General features: G+C 37.1%; 1 protein-coding gene across 1 annotated transcript in view; it reads right to left on the bottom strand.

Annotated features, from left to right (window-relative positions):
• SMURF2 (SMAD specific E3 ubiquitin protein ligase 2) overlaps positions 1-12663 on the bottom strand; it is a 105770-nt gene that overhangs the window by 48921 nt on the left and 44186 nt on the right. Inside the window, exon 2 of the mRNA XM_053910727.2 lies at positions 1342-1380. Within this exon, the coding sequence (XP_053766702.1) occupies positions 1342-1380 (39 nt within the window). The remainder of the gene's footprint in view (positions 1-1341; positions 1381-12663) is intronic.

Raw genomic sequence — 12663 nt, 5'->3', positions numbered from 1 at the left:
CTTGGGGCTCTGGAAGAAGGAATAGAATTTGGGGAGGAAGGCTGGGAAATGAAATTGAAGATTGTATCTTTAAAACCAGAGCCGATGTCCTAGAAGGTACTGGAGCAGCTGTTGAGAGTGGGCAGTCCTCACTTCCCATCCTTCTCTCCTTGTCACCAGCCTGTCCAATCCTGTTTGCCATTTTCCATTCCTACTAGGATATTTCCTACCTCAAATCAGCCTTAAGAAGGGTACAAAGAATACACACTGGTTATTAGGTTATTAGCAACAGGGATGGGATGGGTAGTTCGGCACTAGCCTGTGAAGACAATATTAACTGGCAGAAGTCCAGAGAAAGACCACTGGGTACAAAAATTGGAGTACAGGGTACACAGTACACACCAACTGCTTATATCGTTCTTCTTAACTATGTCCTAAAGCACATAGCATAAAAAAATTTATATAGATTTATAAGAAGTTATTTTATAAATTTTAATTCAGGTTCTACTCTATAAAGACTGGAAGTAATATAATTTCAAGTAGAATAAATTAAGTATGATTTAAAAATATATCAAGAGCTTATTATTTCTTTTAACCAAACCCTTGAGAATTATCTAACGTCATACTAAGTTACCACTTCACAGACAGTTTTTGCTAGATGGTAGGACTTGAATTTAAAAATCTAATCAATCTTTATTTCTAACTTCAAATATTTTACATAAAAAATTTTGCTGGCTTAGAATTTTTTACTGAAAATTTTATCTTCTTTTTTTTTTTACTCAATAAATTAAAACTACCCACATGTAAGGGGTACTTCCCAATCCTCCTTCACAAAACTTCATTCTAAATGAAGCCACAGAAAGTTTCACAACAGATCAGCAAAGAGACTGCAAATATGGGAACCAAATGTCTACTTTGGAGACACAAGAGCATCTATAATCAAATGTGGCAGAGATTTCTTTCCTACAGTCTGGAAATTCCAAAAAAGCTGAATGACTTCTCTACTTCCCAAGGAATCCTAAATGCATGGGTAAAATTGCCTATATAGGGAAATAAGTGATACAAAATAATCTCAAATTTTTTCTAGAAATCTAGCAGCATGCACACCTTCAATATACATTACACACATCTGCATATACACACCAGGACAGATACACATTTTATATAAATATGTCGGCAGGGTATAGGGAAAAGGGTTAAGGCTAAAAAAGCATAAAATCCTCTAAAGGCTATGAACCAATGCATTCATAAAACAAAATTAAGTATATTTCTGAATTGAGAAATCCTTAAACCAGACAATTCTGAAAATGCCATCCAAAAAATTCACACACAACACACAAAATTTGAAGTTAATTTACTTACGGAAAAAATCCTTTTTCACCAAATTTTTTGCACAGAGTACTGTAAAGGAAACAAAAAATACATGGGAAGGATTAAAATAAAATGGTAAGACTGCATTGTCAAAAGTGTAACTTTTTAAACACTGACATCACCACTGAATAATAATTAAACACTACAGCAAGGTATGAAATATGATCACAAACTTTCATTAAAGACTAGCAAAAGACAGCTGAACTAGTTGCAAGTTCAGCAATGATCACCAGTAACAGATGAGGACAAGAAAGTTTATAAATCTAGTATTCTAATAAGGTCCCAATTCCTATTTTCCGTCAAGATCTAGTCTCAAGGTAGCCTGGTAGCAAGGGGGAAACAGTTCTAAAAGTAAATATGTAAAATCAGGTTGGTAGATATATTTTAGGGATAAAATAATTTTATACTGAAGATCATAAATAAGATAAAGCTTTCTTGACACGAGTTTTCTAAATAGTGTTCTGCTATTTACATCTAAACGCCACAGAAACTTTATAGGTGAGATAAATTACCTTCTAAATCATCAGCTCAACAAAAAGATGGATCTACTATATCTTCCCCAAATTAAAAGTTAATATATTGAGCTAGATATCTCAAACCCACATTCTCTGGATTACCTAACATTAAATTAATATTTATATGGTGATGGATGCACAACCTTGTGAATATATTAAAACGATTGAATTCCACACTTTAAATGGGGTGAATTTTACAGCATGTGAATTATAATTCAATTAAAATATTACTGCTTATACAGTCATAAACTTCCTTTCTTTGATTCAAACAATACAAGTGAAGAGAAAACATCAATTTCCATGTAGTTATAGTTTAATTTATAAGATATCTGTGAAAGTAATGCTTGATTAATTTCTACTCACTTCTACTCAGAGTTTAAATGATCTGTTCAATTAGTTACAATTATTGGAAGTTTAGCATGTACAAACTCATTTAACATTATAAACCTTGAGAATAAATCTAAATATAACTAATCACTTCTAAAGTTGAAATAAGAATCATTTTGAAGACAGGTGCTATCAGTAAATGAATGAAATTGTTAAGAACAAGATACCGATTTACTAATCAGTTTCTTAAGCCATGTCTTAGAGATAGTTTTTTTTAATCATAAAAAACCATAAAAACTCAATCATAAAAACTAAGAGTACCAAATCACAAACTTGATTTAGAAGAACTCCTCCCTAAATTTTTATCATCATATAAACTGAACAGAATACTCAGGATCATCACATATACAATACATACATAAATACAAATTACAGTCTTCAGTATTAATGAGGTGCTCATAATTCAAGAAATAATTTCACATCTTACTTCAGAGAAACAGAAATATATGCAAATTCTGCCAAGTTGTCGCTAAACCTACAACTTACTGTTCATACTCATTCTTATTTTTTTCTTCCTTCCATTTACAATGCCCACTCTCCTAACACTATCCTTCCGCCTGTGCTCTGGATCTCGTACCCAACCCACCACTTCCTCAGGGACCTGGTCTCTCCTCTCCTCTAATGAACAGCCCCGTCAGCTTAACATACTTAAGTCTCCCCCATGCCTCCTACCTCCAGCCACCATCCAACCTCTTCTCCTTCATAATGAAACTACTTTAAGAATTGTCTACACTTTGTGACTCCACTTCTTTACCTCCCCCCACTGTAATATGGCTTCCTCTCTCACCACTGCCTCTATACACTGCTTCTCCAGTGCCCTGGGGTTCCTAATTACTAAGTCCATCCAATGGACACTTTTCATTCTTTGTCACATCTGAACCCCTGAGGCACATTTGCCTCTACTGACTACTGCCTCTTTTGGAAACTCTCTTCTTTTGGTTTCTGTTTAACACCACAACCACCTGGTTTTACACACGGCATAAAACTCATTCTAAGTCTCCCTGCCAAGATCTTTTTTCCTAAGCTCCATCCATGAAAGTTGAGACTCTTCATGGTGTTGCCCTTGGTCCTCTTCTTTTACTCTATAACCTAAGGAACTCAGATCCCTGCTCTGTAAACCTTGAAATTAATTTGTAAACTGTTACACGTATGTGTAAAAACTCACATTTTTTGGGGGGAGAAAGTTCATAGTTTAATAGAATGATAAGGCTCTTCCCTCTTGAAATACTCATCTGAAGGGCCATTTCTCCACACGTTCTCCCTCGTCTGCTGACATCTAGATCTATAAACCCAACCCTTCATTCGCTCTCTCCGTAACTCTACACAGGCAAACTAAATATGCCCCCCCCAAAAATCCCCATCTTCTCTCTCCCCTAAAACTGCTCCTCCAATTTACTTTCTTTTAATAAACAGCCCTTCTTTCGACTCCACTGCCTCAGACAGAAACCTCCATTGTATGTAGCCTTCACTACTCCTCCCTCTCCCTATCTCCTGGCAATTACCGGTTCTAATTAATAGCCTTCATCTGTCTACTTCTATTATCTGTGCTACCACTCCAGTCCAGGCCACCATCAACTACTGTCTAGGTCATTACAATAGCCTCCCAATCAGCACCCTGCCTAAAGTCTCAACCCCTCCAATCAGTTCTCCACACTGGACCCAAAGTGATCATTCTAAAAATATGATTAAGTCTTTCCATCCATTTCCCCTCTTTCTAATACATTTCAAAGCATCCTTAAAACATCCTCAAAGCTATCCTTCTACCTGTGCTCTGCATCTCATACCAAATCTATCACTTTCTTAGGGACCTTGTCTCTTGTCTCCTCTACTAACCTCCATCCTTCAATCATTCCCAAGGTCTTCAGGCCCAAACTCTATATTGGTTTACAATGCTCTGGCCCTGGCTCCTGCCTCTCTCTCTGACCTCATCTTTCATCACCATTTCTCCCCTCCAAGCCCCAAGTCCAAGATCCAGCCACACTAAACTTTCACTCTCCTAAAGTACATCATCTCTCATCCACAACCTTCACGTGCCTAAAACATTTTTCTCAGGCTGCATCTTCTCATGTTGTAGGTCTCAAAAGGGAAGGAAGCCTTTTAGAACATGTTTCTCTCAGCCCTCTACCCACTTACATCTTCGCAGATCATCATTCTTTTTTTTTTACTTTTGGAAATCATTTCTTAATATATTTTATTTATTGTGCTCTTACAGTTGTCCCAATTTTTTCCCCTTTGCCCCACTCCACCCGATACCAGTTATTCCCTCTGACAATCCCCCCTCTTAGTTCATGTCATGCATATAAATTCTTTGGCTACTCCATTACCTATACTGTTAACATCCCCCTGTCTATTCTATACCTACCAATTTGTACTTCTTAATCCCTGCACCTTTTCCACCATTTTCTTCCTTCCCCCTCCCAACTGATAACACTCCAAATAATCTCCATATCTATGATTCTGTTCTGTTCTGCTTGTTTGGTTAGTTTGTTTTTTAGATTCAATTGTTGATAGTTATAAATTTATTGCCATTTTAATGTTCATAATTTTGATCTTTTCTTAAATAAATCCCTTTAATATTTCATATAATAATGCCTTGGTGATAATGAGCTTTACCTTGTCTGGAAAGCACTTCATCTGCCCTTCCATTCTAAATGACAGCTTTGCTGGATAGAGTCATCTAGGTTGTAGGTCCTTACTTTTTACCACTTTGAATACTTCTTGCCAGTCCCTCCTAGCCTGCAGTTTCTTTTGAGAAATCAGCTGACAGTCTTATGAGAACTCCTTTACAGGTAACTCCACTTTTCTCTTGCTGCTTTTAAGATTCTCTCTTTAGCCCTGGCTGGTGTGGCTCAGTGGATTGAGCATCAGCCTGTGAAATGAAAGGTCACTGGTTTGATTCCTGGTCAGGGCACATGCCTGGGTTGTGGGCCAGGTCCCCCGATGGGGGCATGTGAAAGGCAACTGATCAATACATCTCTCGCACATCAATGTTTCTCTCTCTCTTTTTCTCCCTCCCTGCCCCTTCCCTAAAAATAAGTATTTTTTTAAAAAAAGATTCTCTCTTTAACCTTTGGTATTTTAATTATGATGTGTTTTGGTATGGTCCTCTTTGCATCCACCTTGTTTGAGACTCTCTGTGCTTCCTGGACTTGTATGTCTATTTCCTTCAGCAAATTAGGGCAATTTTCTTTCATTATTTTTTCAAATAAGTTTTCAATTTCTTGTTCTTTCTCTTCTCCTTCTGGCACCCCTATGATTCAAATATTGGTAGGACTGAAGTTGTCCCAGAGGCTCTTTAGCCTATCCTCTTGTTTTTTAATTCTTTTTTCTTCTCACTGTTCTGATTGAATGTTTTTTTCTTCCTTATATTCCAAATCACTGATTTGATTCTTGGCTTCATCCACTTAATTGTTGATTCCCTGTAAATTTTTCTTTATTTCACTTAGTGTAACCTTCATTTTGGCCTGGGTATTTTTTTTTGTTAAGTATATTTTATTGATTACATTATTACAGTTGTCCCAATTCCCCTTTTGCTCCCCTATGCTCAGCACACCCCCACTCCAACAAGCACCCCCTTACTTCATGTCCATGGGTCATGCATATAAGTTCTTTGGCTTCTCCATTTCCTATACTATTCTTAACATATCCCTGTCTATTTTGTACTTACCAATTATGCTTTTTAATCCCTGCACCTTTTCCCCCGTTCTTCCCCTACCCCCTCCCCAAGTTGGGTCCTTTTTATGTTGTTGAGGTACCTAATGAGTTCCTTGGGCACCCTAAGAACCACTGTTTTGAACTGTGTGTCTCATAGATTATTTATCTCCATTTTGTTTAGTTCCTTTTCTGGAGTTTTGTTCTGTTCTTTCAATTGGGCCGTATTTTTTTGTCTCCTCATTTTGGCAGCCTCCCTATGTTCATTTCTATGTATTCGGTAGAGCAACTTTGATTCCTTGTCTTAGTAGTGGGCCTACTGTAGAAAAGTGCACCAATAAGTTGAATGAGAAGGAGCCTTAGGTAATCGCCAAGCAGGGCAACCCATGTGGACCAGGGTTGATGGGAGCCTCCAATATGGTGTCACTGCTCTGTGGCTCTGTCAGAGAGGGCTCAGAAAGGGGACAATGCTGCTGCTTGGCCTCCAGAGTTTTGTCCAAGAGGAAGCAATCCCCCAGTACTCACCCTGATGCCAGACTCTTCAATTTCTCCCATATGCCACTGGTTCCCTTCCAGCTGCTGCTCCGGTGCAGAATCCAGAGGGAGCGAGAGTCCGTAAGTCCTAAGTCTGATACTGGCCCTTTAAGAGGAGATTCCTGAGAATCCTGCAGCTTCTTCCACAACCCCAACCCCCACTGGTTTTTAGAGCCAGAAGTTATTGGAACTTATCTTCCTGGCACTGGAACCCAGGGCTGGATGGTCTTGTGTGGGGCTGGGATGCCTCGCTCCAGAGGTATCCTTCCCAATTTTTATCTAATACATGTGTGTGTGGACCACCCGTTCTGCCTCTCCACATCTCTACCCCTGCTACCCATCTGGATGAATGTGACTTTTTTAATTCCTTGGTTGTAAGACTCCCATACAGCTTGATTTTCTGACAGTTCTGGGTGATACATGTTTTGTAATCTATTTGTAATTTTGCTGTGGTTGTGTGAAGAGGTGAGCCATGTTTACCTATGCCTCCATTTTAACTGGAAGTCCCAGAAGACCATTCTTATCACAGGCAGTCATCACACTTTATTATACTTAAGTTTAGAATGTTACTTATATGAAGGTGGTAAACTCCATGCAGCATAAATCATGTCTGCCTCATTTCTTTCTACTTTCAGTACCAACACACAGTGTGCCGGGCATTTGCTAGGCACTCAAATATTTATGAGATGAATGAAACAAACTTCAAAATAATCTAAAATAATTTCATTGAAAGGGGGACTTTTTATATTACATGATAGCTTAATCACCAATTCCCAAGTAATAATGATTTTGACTTATTAAGTCTTATTGTTATAATTTCCCTTTATTTAAAACATACTCATCAGGTAATGTTTGACAAATTTTCTTTTAAAAATCACAAGTAAGATGTTGCTAATATATAAATAAATTTCAAAGGGCAATTAAAAATCAAAAGAACAAAGAACTTTAAAACCACGTTTAAAGCTTATGAAGAGAAACTGAATTTAATAGCCCAGAGACCAAGGAAGATAATATCAGAGTCCTACAAAAAGTTCATTTAAAAGTTAATTTAAAACATAAAAGAAATACCAAGACTCGTCAGATTGCTAACCTTAAGACTACTAGCTCAAGGGCTCCAGCCAGGTTTTGCTTAAATTATTTTATACCGTAAAAGAAAAAACTCCCATTTGTTCATTTTAAAAGAATGATTCTCAAACATAATTTGAGACTTGTTAATGTATTTGCATAAATAAATAATTTTCATGCCTTAGAGCCTTTACTGCACTGTTCTTTTTCTTGGGAATGCACTCTGGGCACTAGAACCACTGCCCATTCCTCTTTCCATGCTCAGTACCAATTTTAAGAGCCCAGAAAACACTCAATGAGTTAATGAATTTCAATAGGACAAACTCCTATTTGTCACCACAACAAATTCTCAACCAAAGAGTTATATATCAGAATCTCCTGGGGAATGTATGTACCATATTATAATTTTATATTTGTAACATAATTGTATATTTATTTGTATGAGTTTATATTTGTAAATCTGTCATTTTTTGTAATAGAAAGTTGAACCAAGATTGGAAATCATGGAGCTAGGGAACGATAGCAGTGTGGAGAAACTTTCATTTTAGTTTTCTAAATGATTATTACAGGAGAGAGGTAAAAATAATTTTGGGAAACACCAGACTAAGCTACCAAAAGGGACTAGCAAGAGAAAAAACTTGTAAGGTGGATAGGACCAGAATAAAGGCTAGGGAGTGTAGACTTTATCCTAAATAGCAATCAATATTTCAATAACTTTAATTTAGTAAGCTTTCTACTGAAGTAACATATACAGAAAGGTACAAAAATCTTAAGTATACAATTCAATAAATTTTCATTAATTTTTTGTACTAACAAAACATCAAACTGGACTCTAGATATGTATTTAGCAGTCATGTGTCGATGTGATTAACGCTAACTACAAATGTGGCACGACAACAGCACAATGCCATTACTCCAGAATCCATTAAGGACCAGTCTCACATGGCCATCTTACTAGACTACTGTGATCAAGTACGTTTCTAAAATTCCTTCAAATCAATTCTCATTCTTAAGTTTACACTTCCAAAACCTAGCCTTTTCTAGCTACTCTACTCACCCCTTCTGCAGATAAGATGGTTTGAAATAGGTACACGAGACAATCAAAATAAGCTAAGGTTTGGCCTTGCTGGTATCCTGGTAACTCCTATTTCACACAGATGCATATGTTACATCTTGAGATGCTTAATGAGAAGGGAGTACTTTCTATATCATTCATTCTTTCATTTAACATTTCCTGTGCAACTACTCTGTGACATTGTAGATTCTGCAGATACAAAGATAAATAAGACAGTCCTTTGCCCTCAGAGTCTGTAGGTCAAGTACAATTCAAGTATGCCATAAATATCCCCCTTTTTTGTTGTTTTCTCAATAAATGTTTTCAGATTTCACTAAAATCCCCTTTTAGTAACTTTTATATGACACAATGACTAGAGGAAACCATTTGCAGAAGTACAGATGTAATAAATATTACCATTTCACTTAAGTCAAAGTTCTTTTCTAGATGGAAAGGAGTTACTACAGGCAAAACACTATGTAATACTATCAAAGTATAAATCCCCAGCTACAGAAATAGAATGCTATTGCTGCTCTTACTGAGTTGTACTCATAATGAATGGCGGTCTATGCTTCATCTGAATAAAACTCCCAACTGCTCAGTATCCATTTGCCAAAAATTTCCCTTCCTCCTCCAGATTGGAGTCAACATTCCAATTACACTGCTGATTGGAATGAGACTGCTTGAGAGAAAGAAGAAAAGAAAACTCAGACATCCCGTCTTCCTTCACCCCACAAAAACAGATTTTATAATACTGTTCCTGCAACTCAAAAGTTGTAGACTATTTTCAAACAGAGTAGATTTCTCTGGGTTTTCTTTGAACTTATATTATCACTGTAAAATAAAACTGAAGTTCAGGATAACATTCCTATACAAATTCCAACAAGATGGCCTAGTGCTTTAAAAATGTCTACTAATATGCACCCTTCCGGATCACTGGCACATGACAGCAATTTGTCATGTACTCTTAAATGTGAAATGAAAATGTAACCTGTACTCAACACAATGTTTACATGTGTTTAGTTATTGGTGCTTGAAAGAGGAGCACTACACAAAATTCACATTCAAGAGCATTATTACAAAATGTGGCAATGAGCAAAAATGTCAGATACAACCTTTTGTGCACAACAATAATCAAATGGTCAAGGATAAGAAACAGCATGTTGAAATATTACACACCAATTAAAGGTATGTAAATATGTTTACTAACAAGAAGATATTTTCTTAATATGCTATTAAGAGTAAAAGTCCATTTATAAATAGTATATTCAATACAATGTAATTTTAGTAAGGAATATAAGAAGACTGAATAACAGTTATTGAATATTTATCATGTGCAAGTACACACCAACCACTCTGTGAAATGAGTATTACCTACTTTTTAAAAATTTATTTATTTTTGTATTACCTACATTTTAGAAATAAAGAGGCCAAAGCTCAGACATAAAAGGCTTACCAAAGATTACACTGTAAATTCTACAGTTTAGATTCCAAGTCAAATCAATCTAATTACAGAACCCAAACACTTTTTTTTTTTTTAAGATTTTATTTATTTTTAGAGGGAAGGGAAGGTAGGGAGAAAGAGAGGGACAGAAACTTCAATGTGTGGTTGCCTCTCACATGACCCCTACTGGGGCATGTGCAACCCAGTACATGTGCCCTTACTGGGAATGGAAGTGGTGACCCTTTGATTTGCAGGCTGGTGCTCAATCCACTGAGCCACACCAGCCAGGGCCAGAACCCCAACTCTTAACCATCATACATAGAATGAAACATAGTCTCTCTAGGTCAGCTCTTCCTTTTCAAAGGAGCTTAAATGCTGATTAAAACAATTACTGGTGATACAGATTCACAAATGTTTAATAATAGAAACCTAGGATGCAGAAGAGCCTTCTCCAAAAGATAAGCAATTTTCCTCTTTCAATAGATATAACAGTTTACTTCTATGATCATATTAGACAGGCTTTAAACTAAATATCTTGCTACAGTATCATTTCATCAAGGAATTTTAGGCAATTGATTTCATGTTGCAAAACAAGCTGGGCCTCTAAGTTTAACTTAATGTACTTAGTACTTGGCAGGTAATTAATTTAATTACTGTATAAGATAATGTACCAAAAGATACAGGTTCTACCACAATGAGGTAAATGTTCTTAACAAAACAACAGACAATATCAGCATTTAAATATTTCACCAAAGGAAACACTGGTTCTCAAAGTAACCAATCAAAAATGACCTTTTTAGCTCACTCATATCACAACCTGATGAAAAGCCTGTTTTCATTTGGGCTGCTATACCATAAAGGTGGCTTAACAGTTCTGGAGGCTGAGAAGTCCAAGACCAAGGTGCCAGCGATTCAATGTCTGGTGAGGGCCTTCTTCCTGTTTTGCAGATAGCCACCTTCTTGCTGTATCCTCACATGGCCAAGACAGATCACCTCTCTAGATCCTCTTCTAGTAAGGACACAAATCCCAGTATAAGAGCTCCACCCTCATGACCGAATTGTTGTGCCTCCCAAAAACCCCACCTTCAAATACCATCACACTGGGGACTGGGGCTTCAACATACGAAATTTGGGGGACACAAATATTCAGCCAATAATAAAGTTTATGTATCAAGCAAGCTTTCTGTAAATATTGGTGAGTCTAAACCTGTATGTCTAGACTCAATCCTCTCCCAAGCTCCAAGCCCACATTTCATTTGACTACCATATATACCCACTTTGAAACCTCTCCAGCACTTCAAGTTATACTTATTCAAAGTTGAATGAATCAACTTCCCTGCTAAACCAGCTCTTCTTCCTTTTGACCACATGCTTTCTATTATCCAGAAAGCAAATGTCTTGCTTATCTCTCCCTCTCCTGACCACCCCACATCTAAAGCAGTTGCCAGATTATTTCAAGTATCACATATCTCCCTCCGTATTTCCATTTCCAGTGTTCACATTTAAATAATATATCTATTTTATGATGTGCCAAAAAAATTTCCACAGTTTCTTGCTTGATTCTCAAAAGTTTGTGAGTTATGTTTTATATCCACAGAAAAGGAAACTACAGCTGAGAGTTGTGGCTTGCCCCAACCTGTCACCTAGTAAATGAGCATTTTAAATCCAGGCTCCATCCTCTTTTTCTACAGATTCCTCATTCAAAAGGCTATCAATGATCTCAGCCTTCTCTCTCATTAACCTCTAGACTGAAAATCTCAACCTCTTTGTTCCCCTTAATAAGCCCAGGACTTTTTTGCCTTTGCCTTTATTCAAAATATTCCTCCCACCTCAAATGCTATTATTCTAACCACTGACCCTCAAAACCTTATCCATTTAGCAAATTTCAACTCCATTTGAAACCTTTTCTGATTCTCCTTTCTCACAATCTCATTTTGATCTCTCCATTCCTGTGAACATCCAACATTTTGACTCCTGTTTCTGTCCATTCTCTCTTGCTTGTATTAAACTTATCCATGTGTCTTATCCTTCCTTCAATGTCCCACTAAGCTGTAAATTTCCTAGAGACAAAGCTGTGTCTTTTTAGCTCTCCTACACTTTATTATATAATATCTTAAACATAATATGTACTGAAATATTTGGTGAATCAAGACAATCTTCAAGTAACGACTGCCCACTTCTCCAAGGAGGACATACAGATGGCCCATAGACATAAGAAAAAATGCTCAACATCACTGGCCATCAGAGAGATACAGATTAATACCAAAATGAGATCTCACCTCACACCTGTCAGAATGGCTATCATTAATAAATCCACAAACAGCAAGTGCTGGAGAGGTTGTGGAGAAAAGGGAACCCTAGTGCACTGTTGGTGGGAATGCTGACTGGTGCAGCCACTGTGGAAAGCAGTATGCAATTGCCTCAAAAAATTAAAAATGGAACTACCTTTAAACCCAGCAATTCCACTGCTAGGAATATACCCTAAGAACCCTGAAACACCGATTCAAAAGGACTTAAGCACCCCTATGTTCAGAGCAGCGCTATTTACAATAGCAAAGTGCTGGAAACAGCCCAAGTGCCCATCAGTAAATGAGTGGATCAAAAAACTTTGGTACATTTCCACAATGGAGTACTACACAGCAGAAAGAACTCCTACCTTTTGT

The sequence above is a fragment of the Desmodus rotundus genome, chromosome 9 (genome assembly GCF_022682495.2).
Source record: "Desmodus rotundus isolate HL8 chromosome 9, HLdesRot8A.1, whole genome shotgun sequence".
Classification (NCBI taxonomy): domain Eukaryota; kingdom Metazoa; phylum Chordata; class Mammalia; order Chiroptera; family Phyllostomidae; genus Desmodus; species Desmodus rotundus.
This window is presented reverse-complemented; position numbering and strand designations above follow the sequence as displayed.